Genomic DNA, 24857 nt, shown 5'->3' with positions numbered 1-24857 from the left:
TTCTGTCTGTCCCGGGAGAGTCAGAACAATTCTGTCCAGTTTGGTGTCGCTTGTTGTGATTTGGTTTTCAGATCCTCTTTTATTTTGTCTATCCATATAATTCTGGGCCATCCTTTGGATCTTTTACCTTCCATCGTTGTATTCAGGGCTTTAGAAGGTTGGCTTTCTGTTCCCATTCTGGTCACATGGCCAAACCATCGCAGTCTTCTTTCTTGGATTTTGTCTATTATTGTTATTTCTTGTTTTAGTCGTTTCCTTACGTCTTTGTTTCTTAGTCGATCCAGCAGAGATACTCCAAGTAATCTTCTTAGCCAACCCATTTCAGTAACTAATAATTTTTTCTCTTCAGCCTTTTTGAGATTCCAGCATTCACTTCCATAGAGGAGTATTGGGAGAACCATTGTTTCATAGATTCCTACTTTTGTTACTTGTTGATGCCTCTTGCCTTCCATATTTTATTAAGTCGTCCAAAAGTTTGGGATGCTTGACTGATTCGTCTGTTTATATCTTTTATAATTTTACCATTGTACTCAATAACTCCTCCAAGGTAGGTGAAGTTTTTCTACTGCTCTAGATTCTTACTATCAATTTCAATTTTCAGATTGGTGCTTCTTTTTCCTATTTGCATAATTTTTGTTTTGTTTATATTTATGTTTAATCCAGATTTTATACACTCCTCCTTTATTTTATCAGAAATTCACTATAGATTTTCTTCTGTGCTTGCAAGTAATGCAATGTCATCTCCAAATTTTAAATTTGTCACATTTTTCCCATATATTTTGATTGCGGAATCTTCATTGTTTAAGGCCTTATTGGCTGCTTCTTCCAGTGTAAGACTGGTGACAGAGTGCATCCCTGTCTTACTCCGCTCTCTGCGTGGAACCAGTTGGTTAAGGTGTCCTCCATTCGTACTGCACTTTTAGATTTCTCATACAGATTCTTTATTATTCTTATGGTTTTGTTGGGAATTCCAAATTCTTCTATAGTTTTCCACAGTTCTCTTCTATGGATTGAATCAAATGCCTGAAGAAAGTCTATGAAATTTATGTAGCAACTTTGGTTATACTGTAGTGTCTTTTCTATTAGCTATGAATAGTTGATCAATTGTGCTTCGCCTTGGTCTGAAACCTGCTTGTTCTTCTCCTACTACCAGTTCTATATATGGCTTAATTTGTTTTTGGAGTACTTTCGTAAAAACCTAACTTGGAATACTGAGAAGGCTAATGCCTCTGTAATTATTGCATTCCGTTTTATCTCCTTTTTTGTATATAGAAGTTATGACTGATTTGGTCCAATCAGTAGGCACTGCTTCGTTTTTGTAGATCCTTTCAAATAATGTTTTTAATGGTTCCAAAAGTTGTTCCTTTCCTGCTTTTAAGAATTCTGCATGTATTTGATCAATCAATGCCAGGTACTTTCCTAGTTTTGAGTTTTTCTATGCTGTATGCTATTATTTCTTTGGTTTCCTCTTCCATTTCAGTGGCTGGAATCGTAATATCCTGGGAGCCGTTTTAATTATATAAATCTCTGAAGTATTCTTCCCATCTGGCCATTCTTTTTGTTTTACTTTCAATTAGTTGTCCCTCTTTGTTTTTGATCATTATAATTTTTGTTGTCCATGTCTTACTAATTTGGTCTATTTGTTTATATAATCCATGAAGGTTATTTTCTTTTGATAGCTTTTCTGCCATTTTGCATTTTTCTTCTAACCAGTTATTCTTGTATCTTTTAACTAGTTTTCTAATTTCTCTGGTTAATCTATTATATTCATTTCTGTTTTAGTTTCATGCTTTTCCTTTGATCGCTTAACCTTTTTACTTCATTCGAGATCTAATCCTTTTTACTTTCTCTTTCTGTGTAACCTATTGTTTTTTCTGCCGAATTTAATATTATTTCCTTTAATTTGCACCAAAGTTCTTCGATGTTTATATTCTGTTTTGGTAGTTTCTTCAGGTTTTTATCTAGTTCTAGTTGATATTTTCTTAGAATATTGTTGTCTTGTGGTTTATTTACATTCAGTCTCCTTTTGACTCTAAAAGTGCTTCCAGATTTTAACTTTATTATTAGGTTTGCTAATACTAGCTTATGGTCTGATCCACAATCTGCAATTTAGGATACTTGATTTCCATCTTTGATTTACAATAATATAGTCTATCATATTCTTGGTTTGTCTGTCTGGTGATATCCATGTCCATTTCTTTGGGGTTTTGATGTTTAAAGAGAGTGTTGGTTATTGTTAGTCTATTACACTGGCCAACAAAAAAAAATTTTTTTTCTGCTGATTATGATCTGACACTTGTTTTTTTACTAATTTGGGTGCGCTGATTTCAAATATCAAACCCATTTTTCTCTATCACATCAGGTTTTTCCTCTATGGCATTTTCTTTTTGCTAATTTGTAAGTTTTTGATAGTTTTAAGGAGGCAGTACTATTTAGAGGATCAAAAAAATCGATTTTTTAATATTATTTTCCGAAAGTATGTACTTTTAAAAATCTGTTCCTAACTTTTTATCAAGAAATTTGAAAAATTCCCGAAGATATAGCCTATTATTCAAAGCGGTGCGCAGATCAGAATCTGAGCGCTCACCGCTCTCACTTGTTAGTAAACGAATAAATGCGTAAGAACCTGCAACAGCACGTACTGGCGCTTTGAATGCGAGAGAGGCCGATAACCGACCTAATACATTTATGTGATGAAAAGTAGGCGATCACAACTGCCTAAAACAAATGCTATATGCATCATAGCGGACAAAGAACGATCGAAATCAGTCAATCGTTAATTGATCGTGAAAGTATGATGAGCGCTTATAACGTTTCAATAAAGTCTCTGGGTTTTTTTGTCTTGTTAATTGCATGTTAGTCGGCAGTGAAGAAAATACATCATGTCTACTACTTGAAATTGTGTCAATAGTGTAGATTCCTTCTGCTACATTTGTGGCAGCTTTACTGTTCCCAGTCAAAGGACAAATATCACTGATTTTGTTAAGAAAGTGTACTTTGCATACTTTGACATAAAAATTGCAGATCAGGACAAGTCATGGGCTCCAAATAAAGTGTGTAAGTCATGTGTAGAAAATTTACAACAGTGGAGCAAGGGAAAACGCCAAAAATTAGCTTTTGGCATTCCAATGATTTGGCGTGAACCGAAAAATCACGTAGATGATTGCTATTTTTGTTTAATTCAGATCTCTGGTTATAATAAGAAGAATAAGAAGAAAATTGTGTATCCAAATCTCGACTCAGCAATTTGGCCAGTTGCTCATTCCAATGAAATAGCCGTGCTAATTTATAAAGGACTTCCTTTACTTGAGAACAAGCATGATTGGGATATGCCAGATGCTCTTGAGGAGCAAGACCCAGATGTTGATTTAGACAATGAAAATTTAATTTCTAGTTCTGGACCGCAATGTTTTACTCAAGCGTAATTGAATGACTTAGTAAGAGATTTGGGCCTATCAAAGGAATCATCGGAACTGTTAGCTTCAAGATTAGATGAAAAAACTTACTGGAGCAAGATACGAAGATAACTTTTTATCGTAGCAGGGAAAGTAATCTTGTACAATATTTTAAACACGAGTGTGGGTTTGTTTACTGTAACAATGTGTCAGGTTTACTAACTGAAATGAGTGCTGTACAATATCATCCAAATGAGTGGTGTTTATTTATCGACAGTTCAACTAGAAGTCTCAAGTGTGTCTTACTACACAATGGGGATGTATATGGCTCAATTCCTATTGGCTATTCAGTCCACTTAAAGGAAACATATGAGGACATTAAAAAGGTACTGAAGTTATTAAAATATACAGACCATAACTGGATCATCTGTGTGGATCTTAAAATGGTGAACTTTTTACTTGGCTTTCAAAGAGGATATACAAAGTTTCCGTGTTTTCTATGCTTCTGGGATAGTCGAGCTAGAAACCAACACTGGAGTCAGAAACGTCGGCCTCTTAGAATATCCTTAAATGTTGGAGAACAGAATGTTATAAATCAACCTTTAATCGACAGAGAAAAAATCATTTTTCCACCTCTACACATCAAACTAGGTCTTATGAAGCAGTATGTTAAAGCTTTAGATTTACAAGGTGACTGTTTCCAATACATGTGAAAAATTTCCACGACTTAGTTATGAAAAAATTAAAGCCGGTGTATTTGATGGACTGCAAATTAGAACTTTAATGAGAGTCCCAAATTTCATCAACTCTATGAACGAAATTGAGAAAGAGGCCTGGACTTCATTTACGATGGTTGCGAATAATTTTCTTGGAAACAAAAAAGCATGCAATTACAAAGATCTATTGAAACGATGCTTGAAAATTTCCAGCACCTAGGTTGCAACATGAGCATAAAGCTTCATTTCCTATACAGTCATAGTGATAGATTTCCCGAGAATTTAGGTGCTGTAAGTGATGAACAAGGCGAAAGATTTCATCAAGACTTTAAATTGTTATTTTTTTTATAAATATTTTTGTAATTTTTAATGAATATTGTTAAGTAGTTATGTATCTAATTATCGGCCTCTCTTGCATCCAAAGCGCCAGTACGTGCCGTTGCAGGTTCTTACGCATTTATTCGTTTACTAACAAGCGAGAGCAGTGAGCGCTCAGATTCTGATCTGCACACCACTTTGAATAATAGGCTATATCTTCGGGAATTTTTCGAATTTCTTGATAAAAAGTTAGGAACAGATTTTTAAAAGTACATACTTTCAGAAAATAATATTAAAAAATTGATTTTTTTGATCCTCTAAATAGTACTGCCTACTTAAAACTATCAAAAACTTACAAATTACCAAAAAGAAAATGCCATAGAGGAAAAACCTGATGTGATAGAGAAAAATGGGTTTGATATTTGAAATCAGCGCGCCCAAATTAGTAAAAAACAAGTCTCATATAAAAGTCAGCAAAAATTGTGTTGGACTGTGTTATTTGAGTAGAAGTTCAGCAATCTTTCGCTACATTCATTTGCTTTCTCCATACCCAAACTTTCTGATTACTCTTGGCCAGGTATCCCAGTCTTGGCCTACTTTTCCATTTAAGTCCCCTATTACAATTAGGAGATCTTGACTTGATGTCTGCTGTACTGCTTTTTGCAAATCTATATAGAATTCCTGAATGTCTTCTTCTGATGATGTCGAAGTTGGTGAGTATCCTTGAATAATAGTTAGTGATCTGATTGATGTTTTGAATCTTGCTTTAATTATCCTAAGTGAGATAGGATTGTAGGACAATAGAGAGCTTTGAGCCTTTGGTTTTAATATAAGTGCTACTCCTTCTTGGTGTTTGTTGCCTTCCCTGCCTGAAGTTAAGATTTTGTGTCTGTCCATGGTGGAGTTCTCCTTTTCCAGTCCATCTGGTTTTGCAGAGTCAATCACTTCCCATTGGTAGTTGTCAAATTCATGCAGTAGTATTTCCAATGCGACTTCCAGGTGAAGAGTTCATACATTCCAATCTTCTCTAGTGCCTAGAGAATAAATGTAGACAAATGCCTATAAATGTAGACACCTTTGCACATGTTTGATGGGTCCAAATCAGACAAACAAAATTGAAATTGTTCTCTCCTCATAATGACTTCCATGATAAAGCCCATTCCTGCCATTAGCACAAATGAATTCAGATGTAGGCTGTCCCTCTTATACAAATCTAATCTTTCCTCAAACTCCCACCACACATCCAAAAACTCACATCCATTCCTTCTACATGGAATACGCATTGAATCATTTGCCATCATAGCCCTTTTTCTTAATTCATTTTTATCATATCAAGGAAATATACTTACTATTTTCACTTTCTCACTCTTGCCTCTTCCAACAACCCTTTGGATGTTAACTTCTAACCAGGCCTACTGGACTATGCAAGTAGCCACTATAAAAATTTGATAACTCCATATTTGAGCATTTCTGGTTGAATACCATCTACTTTAGCTATATTTCCATATTTCAAGTTTCTGACTACTTTTTCTACTAAGTACCGATATGTGTTCATAATTGTCAGCATGGCTTTCCAGAAGAGAGAGTGCATCTGCTCTCCAACCAACAGGATGCAGGTTCAAATCCAACTATGGGTGCAGATTTTTTGAATGTCTAAGGTGGGAGATGAATTTCATCACCTAGTGAGAGACTGTTGCACTGCTTATTACAGGGTCTGACGGTATGTAGAAAGCTCAGAATGTATGAAAAGCTTAGAAACAGAGGAAAATACTATATTTGAGCACTAGATCAGGAATTCTAGACTATGCAAAAAAATAAATAAATAATAATAATAATAATAAATAAAATAAAATAGAAATAATCAATATATAACAAAAGAAATATCTAAAAGCTAACCTCCAATTAACTAATGTACTTACAACCTTTCACAGGGAGTCACAAAGAAACATTTCTCTTGAATATTTTATATCATTCTTCTGTTTATCTTATATAATAATTTTTCACAGCAATTACTCTAGACATTTAAATATCTTTATTTTGTTTTTATGTCACTTTTATCATCCCTAATTCCTTTTATAGTAGTACTCTTTCCTCTGTTTTCGAAACTTTCATATCCTCAGGAGCATTTTGCAACCTTTATGATATCTATCTTCTACATTCTCCCCGAAGTATTTCCTTTTCTTTTGTTTAGCTAATTGTATGTAGCTCTCTTATATTGAAAATTTTTTCACTTGGTTATACTATAAATTAAAAATACTGAGAAATTATATTCTTGAAATAATCCTTTATCCAAGTGTAAGTAAACAATGTTTGCACATGAAATAACTTCAATACTGGGCTACTTGTATATAGAGGCTAATGACTTCACATTAATTGCCTTAGTATCCCATATTATACCTTTCAGAAGTGTATAATGCTATGCATTATAGGAAGAGCCACTACCCAGACTGGTTTCAACACCTTTACTGAGGTCTCATCAGTGGGAGCCAGACCCAAAAGAGATAAAGGTTGAAGTAATGCAGAAGTCATATTTCATATATGTGAGATATACAAGATATATGTCATGCAGCCAACCTGTCATACCTGTTTTCCCCTGACTATCAATATTCATTCTTTCACTAAACAATTTCTCCAAACACCAAATCAAACCAAAATCTAGTTAAGTGCAATCCTTCCTATAAGCACAAATAATTTCTAATATCAAAATTACTCCATAGATACTGCACATCATTTCTCCTGCACAGTCCTACTGAATTATTAGCAATCGCAGCTCTCCATCTCAACTTACTTATGTCATACTTTAGCAACAGGCTCACTTGACTTTTTTTTTTTTTTTTTGTGTGTGTCATTCAACAACTCTTCTCTCATACTGCATATCTTCCTTGTTCTGCTTCCCTACAGCTCTAATTCATGTAAAAAAACTTCATTCCTGAAGTTCATTTATTCTTAAATTAATTCATTAGTTGTTTATCTAGCAGATCCTCTAATCACTTTCAAAATTTAATTTGCTCAATCCCCCCCCCCCCCTCCCAAGCATAATCTGAAGCTGCAAACATATGTCCCATATCCACAGATAGTTGCTTATAAGCTGCAGAAGTAAGTAACTGTGATGCCAGCAGCTATTTGAGAGCTTAATGGTAGAAAATTACTTGAAAAGTTTTGTGTTAAAAAACGTTTAATTTTCTTGACCAAAAAGCTCTGGAAAAACTTTTATTGGGATTATATTGATCAAGTGTATATAATAAACAATTAAGTTATACCAACTAGTTTCACCAACTAAGTCTGTTGGCATCTTCAGGGTAGATAACTGATGTAAGGCACTAAAAAGTAAAAAACTGTTACAAACTAAAATCAACTGATTCCAATTATATTAAACAAAGAACAGAGCGCGCACAATACATTCACAGAGTGCGGATGATCTCACTTGTTGTTATTTAGGAACGTTCTATAGTTGGCACTATAATTCAGTTCTGGCGAGTTGAAGGATCTGATAAGGGTCTTCCAGATCACGGGCAAGATTAGTCCTTGGTTCCTGTTAAGGTTTTGTGTACAGCGGGCAACTGTTGTGGCCTCCTTAAAAATTCGGGAGCGGAAGTCCTCCTCCATGTAAGGAATTGTGCTTCTATCCCACTGTATGGTATGGTTCGTTCTTGAGAAATGAAACGCTAACCCCGATTTTTCTTCTGTTATTATTGACGTCACCTATATGTTCTTTTTGCCTAATTTCAAGGCCCCTTGAAGTTTGGCCGTTGTAATTCAAGCCGCACGAGCATGGTATGTTATAAACTCCAGCATATTTGGAGAAAGGATGGCTATCTTTTGGAGATCTTAAGAATTGTCTAATCGTTTCTGTGGGTTTAAAGGCCACTCTTATTTTATGTAGTCTAAGGAGTCTAGCAATCTTATTAGAAACTGTCCCTAAGTATGGAATGACGATGGTAGAAATATAACGTACATCATCTTGTTGTCTTTGTCGGGGTTCAGAGAAAAGTATCTTGTGGACGAGTCTTCGAGGAAATCCATTCATGGTAAGGTTGGTGGATATCAGGAATAGTTCTTCCTGGAGGTCTTGTTGATCTGTTGTAAGGAGAGAGGCACGGTTCTTCAACATGTGTACAATACTAAGTTTCTGAGAAATGTGGTGTGAGGAAGTGAAATGTAAATAACGTCCTGTATTGGTAGGTTTGCAGTAAACTGAGAGGTTGATACCACCATTCGGAAGCTTCTTAATTAAAGCGTCGAGAAATGATAATTGGTTATCTTCTTCAAGTTCTAGAGTGAATTTAATTGTGTGGTGTAGAGAGTTGATTTTCTTAAGAAAGTCGAACAGGTCCTTTTTTGTGTGGTTCCAAACGATAAAGATATCATCCACGTATCTCCACCATACTGTGGGTTTAGGGTCTGTTTGAGTTAAGATTTTACTTTCAAAATCCTCCATAAAGAGATCAGCACAAGATGGATGATATCTTTATCGTTTGGAACCACACAAAAAAGGACCTGTTCGACTTTCTTAAGAAAATCAACTCTCTACACCACACAATCAAATTCACTCTAGAACTTGAAGAAGATAACCAATTATCATTTCTCGACGCTTTAATTAAGAAGCTTCCGAATGGTGGTATCAACCTCTCAGTTTACCGCAAACCTACCAATACAGGACGTTATTTACATTTCACTTCCTCACACCACATTTCTCAGAAACTTAGTATTGTACACATGTTGAAGAACCGTGCCTCTCTCCTTACAACAGATCAACAAGACCTCCAGGAAGAACTATTCCTGATATCCACCAACCTTACCATGAATGGATTTCCTCGAAGACTCGTCCACAAGATACTTTTCTCTGAACCCCGACAAAGACAACAAGATGATGTACGTTATATTTCTACCATCATCATTCCCTACTTAGGGACAGTTTCTAATAAGATTGCTAGACTCCTTAGACCACATAAAATAAGAGTGGCCTTTAAACCCACAGAAACGATTAGACAATTCTTAAGATCTCCAAAAGATAGCCATCCTTTCTCCAAATATGCTGGAGTTTATAACATACCATGCTCGTGCGGCTTGAATTACAATGGCCAAACTTCAAGGAGCCTTGAAATTAGGCAAAAAGAACATATAGGTGACGTCAATAATAACAGAAGAAAAATCGGGGTTAGCGTTTCATTTCTCAAGAACGAACCATACCATACAGTGGGATAGAAGCACAATTCCTTACATGGAGGAGGACTTCCGCTCCCGAATTTTTAAGGAGGCCACAACAGTTGCCCGCTGTACACAAAACCTTAACAGGAACCAAGGACTAATCTTGCCCATGATCTGGAAGACCCTTATCAGATCCTTCAACTCGCCAGAACTGAATTATAGTGCCAACTATAGAACGTTCCTAAATAACAAGTGAGATCATCCACGCTCTATGAATGTATTGTGCACGCTCTGTTCTTTGTTTAATATAATTGGAATCGGTTGAATTTAGTTTGTCACAGTTTTTTACTTTTTAGTGCCTTACATCAGTTATGTACCCTGAAGATGCCAACAGACTTAGTTGGTGAAACTAGTTGGTATAACTTAGTTGTTTATTATATACACTTGATCAATATAATCCCAATAAAAGTTTTTCCAGAAAAGTTTTGTTTTTAATATATACCATTGCCATTCATTTACATAAGAGAGTCACAAATCCTGCAAGGTGCCCTGGAGATGGGCTACTTATATATATCATCAATAAATCATTCAGGGTGAAGAGAATTCACTGATGAACTCAACTTCCATTTTATTAGATTCACTTCCCTAAAAACCCCATTCACATGACAACATGCATCCTAGTATACAACTTCAGCAGATTTGAGAGAAATAGTAACATGTTTTTATCATTCACTGCTCTTCCATAAAGATCTTGATTGTTTAAATGCTTCCCTACAACTCTGAACACATTATCACCTGTTCACCAAATTTATTGAAATTGTTTCTTCATCATCATCAAATACTTGCTGAAATATTTATCCATAATCTTACTTTCTTCTTTCTTAAAATTGTCCAGGTCTTCAAGGCCAGGTAAATTTACATGTTTTAAATACATTATTCTTTCATCTATTAGAATTTTTTTTCATTCAACATTGAAATAGTTCTCTGTATGTATTATCTGAATACCACTGCATGTCTTCATTATCTTTAATGAGCCGTTTAATGTTGCATCATCACCATCTCCCTTTTCACTACCTATTTCTTCCAAATGCATTGCTACTGCAGTCAGTGCTCCACTCAATTAGACAACCACTTTACTGAATGATGATACTTGAACATGATTTATGTTTTAACATGGATGACTACTTTTCCCAATTTTTTCAGCCTGTTTGGTTAATTCTTGAAAAAAAATTTTTTTACTACTGTTTCAATTTAAACAACAAAGGGAACATCATTAATAGAATTTAAAACAGCCAGATTCAAATTATGTACAATACAACCTGTTGACATCAGATCTGGCATGTCTCACTCTTTTATTTTGCCCCCCCCCCCCAAGTTCTTCATAGTGAATAAAATTTGTGTGTAAGGTATCCTTATGACTGGGCTAATTGTATATAGATTGTTGAATTCACATCAATAGCCTTGTCATGAAAATACTTCACATTGTTACCTGGCCTGAAAGGGAGTGTGCTAAGCATTATGGACTACTGAGACAAGATAACTTGTTCATTTCACTTTCTCTAACATATCAAAGTACCCTGCAGATGATAGAGGAATTACAGTAATAAATGCCTCTTTCAATTTCTGATTTTTTTATACTAAAGAATATTTTTTATACTGATTTTTTATACTGAAGTTTTATACTCAAGACTTCTAAGAAAAGATAATAGAAGACTTCTACCATCTTTTAATATAAATAAATTCAGAAAAATCAAAACAGAATTTTTATATTATATAAAAAGGAACAGGATGTTTTGGCAATAAAATTTTTGGAAATACATGCTGGCAATGATATGGAGGAAAGAAATCTGAAATATTCTATATTAAAATAATGAGTTTAAACACTTACAGTATTAAATAAACGAAGTTCCAAAGGAAATACAACTCTATAGGATAATTTTGTATGCCTATTCTGTTGTTCCATATACTTAAACCTTTTCAAATGCAAAGCTAATATCATTGGTAGCTTTTTCACTCTCATCCTATAAAAAATAAAAAAATAAATATAAAATATAATTAAAAAATTATAAAATATAATTAAAAAATTATAAAATAACAAAACTAATAAATTATGAATTCTAGAAATTTCTATAAAGTTTTTAAATGTTTTTAGGTTTTCAATTTTAAAATTATATAGAATATCTAATTATCATGGTTTCTTCAAGTCAGAGTTACAAAATAAGCAGGATAACCAACATAAACTGTAAGAAATGTACAGAGATTCTAACCCAATATCCAATTTTTACCTTTCCATGGTGCATCCCATTACTAGCTACCCACCTAGTTGCTGAATAAAAGATGGGCTGGTAATTTGGGACTTACCAAATTCTATTCTATTTGGTTGGAACTACATATGCATGATGGAGCAACACAGCTGGATATCATGCTGAGTGGGACAGCCCCTCATTAAACAAAGCTCATGTTTGCATTAGAGAATCAAAGCAAACAATGAAAAGTGAGGTATAAGAAAAACTGATGGGGGTTTCATCAATGGAGGAAGCGTCAATGAAAAACAAGGCCAGCAGACAAATTACACAGAAATAACAAGTCGACATAACTGATGTTATCAAGACATGATATCTGATTAGATATCATGTGATCCCTCTGATTGTATTGTATATTGGCTTAAATCAATATATATATAATAATCTGACTGGCCAGTGTTCCAAATTGCCAGCCCACCCTTCTTAATTCAGCATTCATGGGGATAACAGTGTAGTGTAGTATGGGAAGTTCTGGACTGGATAATGAGCGAGAAGCTCCAGTAGGTTCTCCGCATTTCTCATAAGTTATATTACATTACACTCCCAGTTACCTAGCTTGAATCTTGAAGCAATTTTTATGTAGCAAATTACCAAGGCAGATTATTAAACTTTGTACATAATCTTTCAGAGACCTAAATTTCTTACTGTGAACACTGATTTATTGAGAAATAAACATCAGAGTCTTATTTAAATTAAGGGGATATTAAATCCCACATTGTTTCAAAACCAAATAAAAAACTCCAAGATCGGAATCAAAAAGAGTTTCATGCCAAATATAGTATAGTAAACTATAAAAGCATCAGCAGATACTGGCGTAAGCCAAAGCACGTAGTACAAACTAGGGCAAAGCTCTGATCACTATTCTTAGTATTTTCCATAATGTAAAACACATTTCCTAGGAGATGTATGATGTTATACATTATGGTGGAAGGTCACTGGTTTCGACCTTTATTGAGGTGGCATCAGTGAGTAGGTAGACCAAATTAATACTGAGGGTATAGCGAAAAGAACTTATATACTCTGCTATACGAGTTGTCAAACAGGTGCACCCATTAAATTACTTAAATATAAAGAGCCAATAAGCTTCATTTCGGCGATGTAACATTATTTAAATTAAGGAGATATTAAATCCCACATTGTTTCAAAACCGAATAAGAAACTCCAAGATTGGAATCAAAGAGTTTCATGCTGAATATAGTATAGTAAACTATAAAAGCATTGGCAGATACTAGCGTAAGCCAAAGCACATAGTACAAACTAGGGCAACTGGTAGCAAAGGTGGGTAAAGCTCTGATCACTATTCTTAGTATTTCCCATAATGTAAAACACATCTCCTAGGACATTATGGTGGAAGGTCACTACCCAGACCAGTTTCGACCTTTCAGTCTGGGTCACTACCCATACCGAAAATCACAGAATAGTGATCAGAGCTTTTCCGGCGTTTTCAAAAATCCGGCACCCTGTCAGGAGGTTGCCGAATTTTTGAATATCTACCTGTATTTGAGGGCCTTAACTGAGACTTTTTAAGGTGAGTTAATTTGTTATGACAATGTTTGTTATAGTAAGAGTTGACTGCATGTTGTGGATTTAGCAAGTTAGAGAAACAGTCCATTAAAAGAAATCATAAGAAAGTTCCTGGCTCGTAAATCAGTATGTTCTCTTGGAAAATCTTGGAAAGAAGATTAAATCATGATGATGGCAAAGGTGTTTTTTTTTTTTTTTTGGAGGGGTGGGGGTAGTAATGGCATTCTTTCATTTAGAAATGAAAGAAAGAATGCCACAAAAATCAAGATTATAAAGTGACATAAAAGCTGAGCAGAATGACATTCTAGATGTCTGGGATAACTACTTTGAAAAATTATTAAATTAGGTAACAAGTGATACAACAAAACCAGAAAATATCCAAAAGAATGAAATCAGGAATATATATCAATACTGGCATGTAAAAATGCATTTGAAACTATATCATAGTAACAAAGGCTTAGTGATGATATAAAAGAGGACTCAGACGAACCAGTAAGGTTCTCGATTTTTAGATTCCAAGTTTTGTCCTTTCCCAGAGAACGGGGTTCCAGGTGTGTGTGCTTATCTGTCAATTCCCAGAGCGAGAACCGGTATAATGTCCAAACAACGATTATAACCTATGGCGAAGACAGACTGAGGTATTGTGCAATTGACTGAAATGTGTATGTAAAGGACTATTGTAAGTAGGCACAAGTTTTGTTAATGCTTTGTAAAGGTGAAACTGGAATTATTATATGTAATGAGTGGTTACAGATATTTGTTAGAAAAATGTTAAGGAATGAGTTTTGGTTACAAAGGGATAGATCGATTGTAAAATTTGTACATATAATGGAAGAAATTTAGCTAAGGAATAACTTAGAGAATAGCTACATGCCTAATTTAGATTAGTTAACATTGTGAAGGGGTTTAGTAAGTTATATGTAATATAGTCAGTTGTATGTTGCCCCTATTGTATTTTGATATGCTGAGAGAGATATATCATTTCCTCTTTGATGTGTATTGTACATTCTTTCTAGGTTTAAATAAAATGTTTTGTTTGTTTAACCACCTTACCTGATTAATTGCCAATGCACTATCTCTAAAAAACTAGCGAACCTGCGTGCACTACAGATTGAGAATTGTCACGATAGATTGAGAATATAACAAAATCTTAATTCAAAATCAAAATTGATCAGGTAAGGTGGTTAAACAAACAAAACATTTTATTTAAACCTAGAAAGAATGTACAATACACATCAAAGAGGAAATGATATATCTCTCAGCATATCAAAATACAATAGGGGCAACATACAACTGACTATATTACATATAACTTACTTGCCAATGCACTATCTCTAAAAAACTAGCGAACCTGCGTGCACCATAGATTGAGAATTGCCACGATAGATTGAGAATATAGCAAAATCTTAATTCAAAATCGATCAGGTAAGGTGGTTAAAGAAACAAAACATTTTATTTAAACCTAGAAAGAATATACAATACACATCAAAGAGGAAATGATATATCTCTCAGCATATCAAATTACAATAGGGTCAACATACAACTGACTATATTACATATAACTTACTAAACCCCTTCACAATGTTAACTAATCTAAATTAGGCAAAATAGCAAAATGCATATTAACTAAGATCTTGCCTGTATTCCTTACCTTAATTCTCAAACTACATTAGTTCAATTAGAATGCCGCAGTCATTAAAAAATATAATAAATTTTTCTGATTGATTAGAGTGAGAATCGGTAACCTGTATATTGTAAATAGGCTGATAACTTAAAGTCTTTAAGTTATCCTGTTCAGGATAACAGGAAAGTTATTCAGAACTTTCCTGTTCCCACTGTTTACTAGCAGTGGGAACAGGAAAGTTCCCACTGCTAGTAAACAGTGAGATTTAGTAAAGATTTAGTAGGATTAACAGTGAGATATATGTTAAGCAGATTAAAGTAAAATTAAGAGTAAAGCAGCATAGAGTTGTTTCTTCCGAAACTAGAAGTCATAAGCACCCTCAAACACAGAGCACTAACTATTTGCTTGAATGAGCAAGCTCTAAACCAGGAATTCGAGTTCATTAATCATATATTTATAAAAAAAAATGGCTATAATGAAAAGATTTTAAGAATGACATATCCATACCATATGTCAGAGGCATTTCAGAAAAAATAGACAGATCATCATACAAATACCTTCAAACCCCCGACAAAATTAAGAAGTCTACTCAGTTCTTCCAAAGATCCTCTTCCACACCTGGCCCAGCCCACCCAGGGGTTTACAAAATCCAGTATACATGTAGCTACCCTACATAGCGGAAACAGGACGCACTATACCAATCAGGAAAGAGGAATACAAATGATACATTAAATACCTCCATTATGGAAAAACCAGCCTATCACACCATGCACTCCATACATACCATAGAATCGACTGGAAAGGCACCAAGTCCCTATACTGCACCGACATCTGGTTTGAGAGGAAATTTAAAGAAGCATGTGAAATGATTAAACACAATCCAAAGCTGAACAAAAATGAACTAATCATTCCAAGAATGTGGAGGACCCATCTGCAACCATTATAGCAACCGGAACAAGCTCAGCAGGAAATCTCAATACGAGAGGACTTTAGGAATGTTTATTGTAGTTCTGTTTTTTAACTTTATTTTATTTATTTTATTTTTTTTTAAACTTTATTTTAATTTATTTTTTATTTTTTTCTCACTAGAGGTCAGACTAGATAACAGATTGATAAGCATCTTAGATTCGTTTTACCTTTGTCGAGTACAAGAGCATGTAGCCTGTTTTCCTATACAGGGTGTTCGGGATAAATTTGACAGTTTCGTAAGGAAAAAGAAAATCTTCTTTGTATCTATTAAATTTAATGAATTGACAAAAAAACATTACAGGCAGAGTTAATTACAATACTATCAACAAGATTTACTCAAAATAACCACCATTAGCATCGATCACAGCTTCAATTCTGCTTCGGAACCTCGAACAAGCTGATGCTACAGTCTCCCTGGGAAGGGCCGCAAAAACTGTTTTAATTTTATCCATTAACTGGGCTTTTGTATTACTGGAAGTGCGATTGGTGTCTTTTTCAACTGTGCCCCATACAAAATAATCCATGGGGTTAAGGTCTGGGGAGTTTGGAGGCCAAACATTTGGACTGGTGAAGTCGTAGAAATTTTCAGACAACCATTTTTGACTTTTCCCAGAGGTGTGGCAAGGGGCCGAATCCTGCTGCCATACATACGGCCTACCATTGGCTACCCTTGTTATCCAGGGCTTGACTACAGTTAGCAACTCCACGAACAAAGCCCGAATTCCAATGCCAGGGTTCTTCAACACCTGTTCCTGCAGATTTGCGAGGAATTCTGCTGTACGAACGCAATCAGATCGTCTGCTAGGGATCTTTCTTCTTGCTACATCCTCGTAGTCACCATTGCAAGTCTCTAGTTCATGCCTGATTGTTTTTACTGTATTCAGGGAGCATTGGGCAGCAGTCGTAATATCCTTATTTTGATGGCGGGCACGAATCATCATGATACAAGTTATTCTCTTCCACGATTCAGGTGGGTTCCAGCTATCCATCCTTTCTGACATCTTGTATATGAATGAAGAAGGGCCCAAACTTTTAAATGAAGAGAAGTGTGTGTTAATACATGTAACTTACGGAAAAATATAATTAATTATAAATATGTCAAATTTATCCCGAACACCCTGTATATATGTATTTTTCTGATGATGACCTCAATACAGGGGTCAAAACGTCAATTGTTACTTTCTTAGTATTAAGTAAAATATTTATTTTAACATGTGTGTTTATTGCACAGCCACCATAGAATTTAACAAAACCATAAAAAAAATTCACTGAGAAAACTGCTGCAGAACAAGGCTGTTCTGCAGCAGTTGAGGCCAAATAGGGATTTTACTTTAGGGAGAAAAATTACTGAAAACCATGAATCTGTATAATGTAAATGGAATTCATGCAGAATGATACTTTGCTTCATATCTACTATAAACTTTTTATTTTTCTATCCTCACCGAACAATTTCACCAGATACTTCATTAACTTTGGCAGTCAGTGTTTATTTTCCAATTTTCCATTCAGTTTTTAAAGTTTGATTTTTGTTTTTAAACTTCTTTATCTCCCCCCACCCCAAGTAATATTCTATATTTGAGTCTACACACTGATGGTTATTTGACTGCAATTCTTCTTAAAACTTTACACGTTTTCTATTTAATTATTTGGTACCAGCTTTTTATCAGCTACTTTCTCTCTCTAATGACAAAAAATTCAACTACCTTCTAACTTTCAGAAAGGACTGTGGACAATGGGAAATGTCCAAGGTCGCCGTTCTGAAACCTAGAAAGGCCCTCTCTGGAAACTGGACAATGAGACTAATTTGTACCTATGGTCCTTCTGGCACCAAAGGCATTAATTAGTCTCTTTGTGCAATTTTTCCATTTTGAAGTTACTTCACACCATTCTCCCACTGAAACTGACTTCATTAATGCATTCATGCTGGACTGTGTCTTGTGTCGTATTCACAATAGATAGCATGACACACATCCTGGCATGAGAGTATTCAAGAAGTTTATATTTATTTATTACTCTCACTCAAGAAAGGATATAAATCTTTATAAAAATACATAACAAAAATAAACGTTAATCTTTAAAGGTATAACTATAGACAAAAAATTACCACAGTGATTAACTTTAATGAAAGTACAGATATTCGTACTGAAAATAACAGTATATTATCAGTGTGTAGAAACAAGCAATTCAAAGAATAGGAACATATACAACAATCAGATTACCAATTAAAACCGATTACCATGAGCTAGATATTAATATATTAATAAATAATTTTATAAAAACTATTTTTGATGTTTACATAAAATGAGAATCACCCAAACTTTTGGGAGAGAGAGATAATCATTCTGATTAAGGTGATGTAAAAAGGCTTTGCAACTAATCAAGATATCAAAATATTTATACTTTCATTGAAGTTAATTACTGTGGTTTACGTATATTTTGTTGTATAAAAAATAAATATTTTTATTTTTTTAACATACTCCAAAAACCATTCTAGAAAACAAACATGGAACCTTTCAAGCTATGTCAAGCCTCCAATAAGTGGGGCAGTGGCCTCAGCAAACGATGAAATTCATCTCCCACGTGAAGACATTCATAAACAATGTTCATGAATCCATGAACATTGTTTTGTTCATGGATTCATGTTAGGATTCAAACCAATAGTCTGCTAGTTGGAGAGCAACACACTATCTGCTCAGCCAACAGACCAATAATTCATGTTTAGTAATGAATATGAATTCTCCTATCCCTAATATCTGAGTAAATCCATATAATTTTTTCTTTGTGAAGTTTTACTAGATATCATAAAGATTAATTTTCCATGAAAAATCTCTTACAATTGCAAATAATGATTATTTTTTGCATATGAAATCAGATAGGAACACTAAAATAATTACCTTTTTTGGGCCTCCTGCTTGCTACAGCAATTTTCACAATAATATTTGTGTTCACTACAAAGTGTTTCTGTGTTACTAAAGCCCCTTAAACAGTGAGTAATTGAAGTATTCTGCTCCACATCAACTGAGAGGTCTAAGAAATCTTCATCTTTACTACTCACCTAAATTATAAATGCATTTAGAAAGGAAATTAACGCAAGCATACTGAATGTAAAGTCGGCATACAAAAATATGAAAATAAATAAAAGGAACTTTAAAAAGCCAAGTAAATAATTTTCCCACATCCAATGTAAGAAAGAACTACAATGAAAATTTTTTTTTAAAATTATAGCTACCATATTTTTAAGTGTACACATCTCAATACAGTTAATCATAAATAAACAGCTATCCAATTTAGGATACCCAATTTCATTATCTTTCTTTATTTAAAGGGGAAAAAAAACTTTCTCTTTTATTCCTCCTTAAAGCAGGATGGCTGATTTTCTTATGCACTTCTGCACAATGCAAATAGAAAAATTCTTTTTTTTTTCCCCAAAAAAAAAACATTTCATTTATTTATATGAAATCTGTACTTTAAGAAAGTCTCTCTAACTAGAAAATCAAGTATAAATTAACTTAATGATAAAAAGAGGGTACAACTTTAAACTTTTGTTTGTGTTAGGTTCTACAGTTTATTAAAATATCAGATCATTACTGATACTGTGATGATAATTAGTATAATTAACTGCAATAAACATTTACACAAAAATGTGCTGGCCTGGTTGGCCAAGCGGTTAGCGTATCCACTCTCCAGCCAAAAGGCTGTTGTTTCGAATCCCACCGTGGGCATGGATGTTGTGATTGTCTGTGAAAGTACTAGTGGTGGTGGTAGTCGGCAGTAGAGAGCATTGGTGTTAGATGATGAAGGTTGGTGGAGTAGTGAGACGAAGAGTTGTAGAGTAGATGCCCTCCCTCGATGAGTCTTTGGACTCCCTGGAGGTGTGATGTAATAATAATAATAATAATAATAACAAACAATTAGAGCATTTAGAAAAAGTTGCTCACAAACACTATCTAGTTAGGACTCTAGACTTTATTATACTGAATTTCACTGTTATTTTGCTGTGTGTGTGTCCCAACTAAACCTATGAGAACAGTATATTATTTGTGTTAATAGCATGTGTTTCTTTTGACCAGTTTGCCTGTTTTACAGGATGAAAACCACCCAAGTTTCAACGAGGAAAACTAACTCACCTCCAAGTGAAAAGAACTAACATCTATCATTCCTGCTTTCCAGAAGCTTGTTAAATGTTAACAACATTCTTTCACATCCTTTACTCAGATTACTCCTGCACATACATTCTTGTATACCACACATTTAAAGTCAAATTCTAATATATTCATTTTCATAACACATTCAGTTGGTCAACTGTTTTATTTCTAACCAGCACTCAGATATGTAGATTAACACTGGTTTGAAGAGTTTTATGCAATTAGCTAAGTGTAATTTTGGCTAATTTCTCCCTTATTCCACATATTTATTCAAATGGGTTCAATACACTCCTAGCTTCCAGAAAACTTGCCATCCTCTTGCTGAAGATGTTACTTTTCATCTACCCAGTTATTTATTTTGTACAAATCTCAAATCCAACTCCCCCTGGAATACTGCTCTCACATCTGGGATGGTGTATCTAAAATCTGTAAATATTCTTGATGCTGTTCAGAAGAGAGCAGTTCGGTTCATTAACCACTTCTCTCTATCTCAGACTCTCTTGAGCAAAACTAGCAGGAATGGCATCAATTATGCCATTCCTGCTCAACCTACAGCAACATGAGCAACAGCTGCCCAATATCCTTTTACAGTCAAACTGCTGACACACTAAACCAGGTACTCCCAGTCATATTTTATCTACCTCAGTTCTGTGAAGCAGCCTTCCCCCATGAAGTATTTTCTTAAGATAACTGTCACCTCTTTAAGTGTAATATCAACGAATTATTTTGCTCTTGATCCCAGCTCACACACCACATTTATTTGCTAAAGGCCTTGCAATCCCTCGTGTGTCAGAAATAATAATAATAAATAATTGACCATTTTCACTAAAACCCATGCACTAAATAGCCTAAATATTTAACTTGTTCTATAAGTTCTCCACTGAGAATACAGTTAATGAACATCTGTGTTCCCATATTTTGTCTTTTTTTCCTGCTAATTTTCCTGATGACTCACTGGATTAAGTTGAATATTTCTGTTATTAATACAAGGTTCCACTTTTCTTCATAATATGTGCATACAGATGATGAATAACAGTAGAGATAGTGTGTAACCCTTGTCTAACACCTGATTTTACAACAAACTATCTTCCTATACCTCCTCTGATCCTGACTGCTAGTTTACAATTGAAATATACTCTATATATGGATAACTATAATGGAATTTATGCCATATAAATATAGGATTTTTGAACAGCTTTTCTCTTAGCTTTTACATATTTACAAAATCTAAATACAGGTCTATGTTATATTCCAGATTTTTCAACTATTTGTCATAAACTAAAATCCTGACCCTGACAACCATCCATTTGGCCTGAACTCAGCTTATTCTTCATCAAGTTTCTCTTCCACAATTTTCCTTGCCAACAGTTCTCAAGTATGTTTACAGAAATATATCTGGAATACTCAAAAGAGGAATTCTTCAGTGATATTCAGATTGTTTTATTCCATATTTTTTTTTATATATAGATTGGTACGATGAGAAGCTTTCATAATTTCTACAATCAGCTTTGAAATAATGCTGCATCTAATATCCACTTCACTTATATAATTTTGCATCGCCAAACTGAAGCCTTTTGGCTCTTTATTTCAGTAATTACTTTTACACATTGACCGATAGTTTTTGCTCCCTTAAGGTTTCTACCTATCTCTGAAGAGAACCAACCAGTTCAAAACTGATGTCAGATCAGCGAATCCTTATCAAAACGGACTATTAAAAGGCGAATATATAGAAGCTTGGGCAGCACCTATGTCTTTTAAGTAGTTGCCAACAGTTGCCACACTAAGGCAACTCATGAATGCCAGGGAGTGTATTCCCATAAGCTCTCTGTTCAACTCACCTTACGAAACTTTCATGGTTTCTACAGTCGGCTTTAAAATAACGCTGGATCTAATATCCACTTTGCTTATACAATTTTGCAATTCAAAGCAATTATTCAAGACATATAGAATATCCTTCTCTTCAATGCTATCCTTATACCCCAATTCCTTTCACAGTACTTTACCATCTATTTCTAAACTTTTCAATGGGCTCCAGGACATTTTGTCCCCCTTTTATTAATAAATTAAAATTTATTGTATTTATTTATTTATTTTGCATTTTCACATAGCTTTCTTACATTTTTCCCTGTACTCACTTAAAGAGCCTGAATTATTTGGTAAGAACTTCTGATATGACTTATTTGTCAGGATAAACTTCTTGACTGCATGATGAAGTTCTGATTTTTACTATCCTTGTGGATAACTTCAGTACATGTGTTGATAGTTGAATCAATCAATCATTAATTTGTTCAGATTTTGCCCATGGATCTCTAGCGGCTCTCATGTTCAAACTTTCACTTTTTCTCCAACAATATTTGAGTCTACAGTTCACCTATAAAAGCTGCACAACTTGGATTATTTTTAAACCTTTCTTACACACTTTTAAGTGTATGTAAGTGCATGTAAAGCAATGTGTAGGTAAGTGCAACTAGGACTTGTAGACATAATATTGATATGAATATCATTCAGCATGGTTATGAATCTGCTGAGTGGATGGATTACACTTTAAGTGTGTTTGGGGAGGGAAAAGAGAAATTGCCAAATTGGGCCAAGCAGACTGTATATTTAAATATGAGTATAGGAAAAAGTGAGGAAGGAACTTGTTATGTCTATACACAAATGACAGGAGCATTACAAATAAAGTGGTTGAATTTTTTGATTTGGTGAATGTGTTGTGGCCTAAAATTGTTGGAATTAGTAAAACCTGGCTTTCAGAATCTCTTCTCTCTCCAGAAGAGATAGGAGAGAAGGGGGAAGTGCTACAATGGACATTAGTAGCACTAATGTCCTTAGTAGCACTTTCCAAATTACCCTGATGAATGGTAATTTGGAAAGTGCTTAATTGGGCAGCAGAGAAAACTTGTGATAAGAATGAAGGAGAATTTATTCAGCTGTTACAAGACAACTTTCTCAAGCAGTTGTCTTGTAACAGCTGAATAAGAAGCAACTCAAGGAAAAAGAGTGTAAGATCAGATCACAGTGTCAGAAGGCGACTCAGTTAAGGATGTGACTGTTTTGCCACCAGATGATGACAGTGATCATGTGCTGTACTGACCTGGGAAGTAGCAAACTATATAGAAGTAGCAAACTATATGCTCCAATCAGGACATGCTATATGCTGAACTACAAATCTGGAAATTATGACAAATTCAGGAAATACTATTTTTGGTTCCATGATATCAGACTTTGAATGGGAAGGATATTAGCAGCACATAGGAAGTTTTGAAAAGATGCTTAAAAATGATGTGGGATCTGAATGCATCCCTAGAGTTTGAAGAATACATAGAATGGAAGTGAAATGATGGGCAATTTTGTTAAACAAAAGATCTGCAAGAAGATGTGGAAGGTGAGAATAAGAGTGAGAGGAGTTATGAGATATACACTGCTTGAAAAGAAGTCAATGGATACCATAGATTGAAGAACAAGCAGCCATGGAGCCCACCTTAATAAGATGCAGCAATCCTATGGAGCATACCACAAGCGTACGATAGCAATCAATGGGAATTTTGGACCATATTTCCTGTAGGAATCTAATAAGGCTCTGGATGGTTGTGGGACAGAGGTCCCTTGACCTCACCAGATGCTCTAGTTCATCCATCAGTTGTTCAATAAGACTGAGATCAGGGCAGCACTGTGGAGGCCAGTTAAGTATGGTGACATTCATGTCCACAAACCATGCAGTTACAGCAGAAGCCTTATGACACAGTGCATTGCCTTGCTGAAAAAGACAATGGTCAGTTCTGTAGAAACACCACAAAGTAGGAAGCATTGCATTGTCCATAATGCTCAGATTCCTCTGGTAAGAGCCATTCACTGGGTATCTGCCACACCCATCCATCTGCTCAGTAGAGGGTGTAGCATGATTTGTCGCTCTATAATACTTCCACACCCCACTCTACATGCTCTCTGCACCACTGTAGACAATGCTACATGTTGGTTTGGTAATGTGGATGCTTGCATATTGCAGTCCTACCATGGAAACCCAGTTGTGATTCTCAGTTTTGATCTTTTTGTGCAGATTTATATTCAAGCTGATGCCTGGAACTCTGCATTCAATGTGTCGGCTGATGAATGGCAGTTTTTACATATTATCCTTCATAGCACCCTAGAGTCATGTTCGGTGAGTATGTTGGGTTGTCCACCGTGGGTAGCACTTGCAGCAAATTCCCTGCACTTCCATCTCAGTATGGTATCATTGATTGCTGACCTGGGATGGTCCAATTTGTCAACAATTTTCCAAACAGATAGGCCTGCAATATGGCAACCTATCACAATGTCTCTTTCAAACCCCATCAGTTTCCTTATGGCAGCAATTTCACCCAGACACAGTTGCACTGACTTGGGAGCATCATATTCCTCCAATTTATACTGGCTACAAACATGTAACTCGTTACATGGCACAATGCACCTTGCTCATGGGGGTGTACATTGATTTCTTTCCAAGCAATGTATAAAGCTTAGGCTCGAAAAATTACAAGTACAGTAAAACCCCGAAGTTACACGGTAGGTGGGACCAACAAAAAGCGCGTAAGTCGAATTCGCATAACTCGGGGTATAATTTTGCATGTAATTTATATATACAAACCTACAATTGGGACCGAAGGTTTACAAAAACACCTATATTTTTTAAGAAATATAATCATAATTGTAGTTTTTCGTACATAAAAAAAGAAAGT

General features: G+C 34.8%; 1 protein-coding gene across 1 annotated transcript in view; it reads right to left on the bottom strand.

The window, feature by feature from the left end:
* Usp12-46 (Ubiquitin-specific protease 12/46) overlaps positions 1-24857 on the bottom strand; it is a 179285-nt gene that overhangs the window by 21057 nt on the left and 133371 nt on the right. The window contains exons 6-7 of the mRNA XM_090396425.1: positions 18892-19052; positions 11466-11598 (exon numbers count right to left, since the gene is read on the bottom strand). Coding sequence (XP_090252551.1) covers positions 11466-11598; positions 18892-19052 — 294 coding nt within the window. The remainder of the gene's footprint in view (positions 1-11465; positions 11599-18891; positions 19053-24857) is intronic.

Source organism: Typopeltis vanoorti, chromosome 8 (assembly GCF_054136105.1).
Source record: "Typopeltis vanoorti isolate ZY-2024b chromosome 8, IOZ_Tvanoo_1.0, whole genome shotgun sequence".
Classification (NCBI taxonomy): domain Eukaryota; kingdom Metazoa; phylum Arthropoda; class Arachnida; order Uropygi; family Thelyphonidae; genus Typopeltis; species Typopeltis vanoorti.
This window is presented reverse-complemented; position numbering and strand designations above follow the sequence as displayed.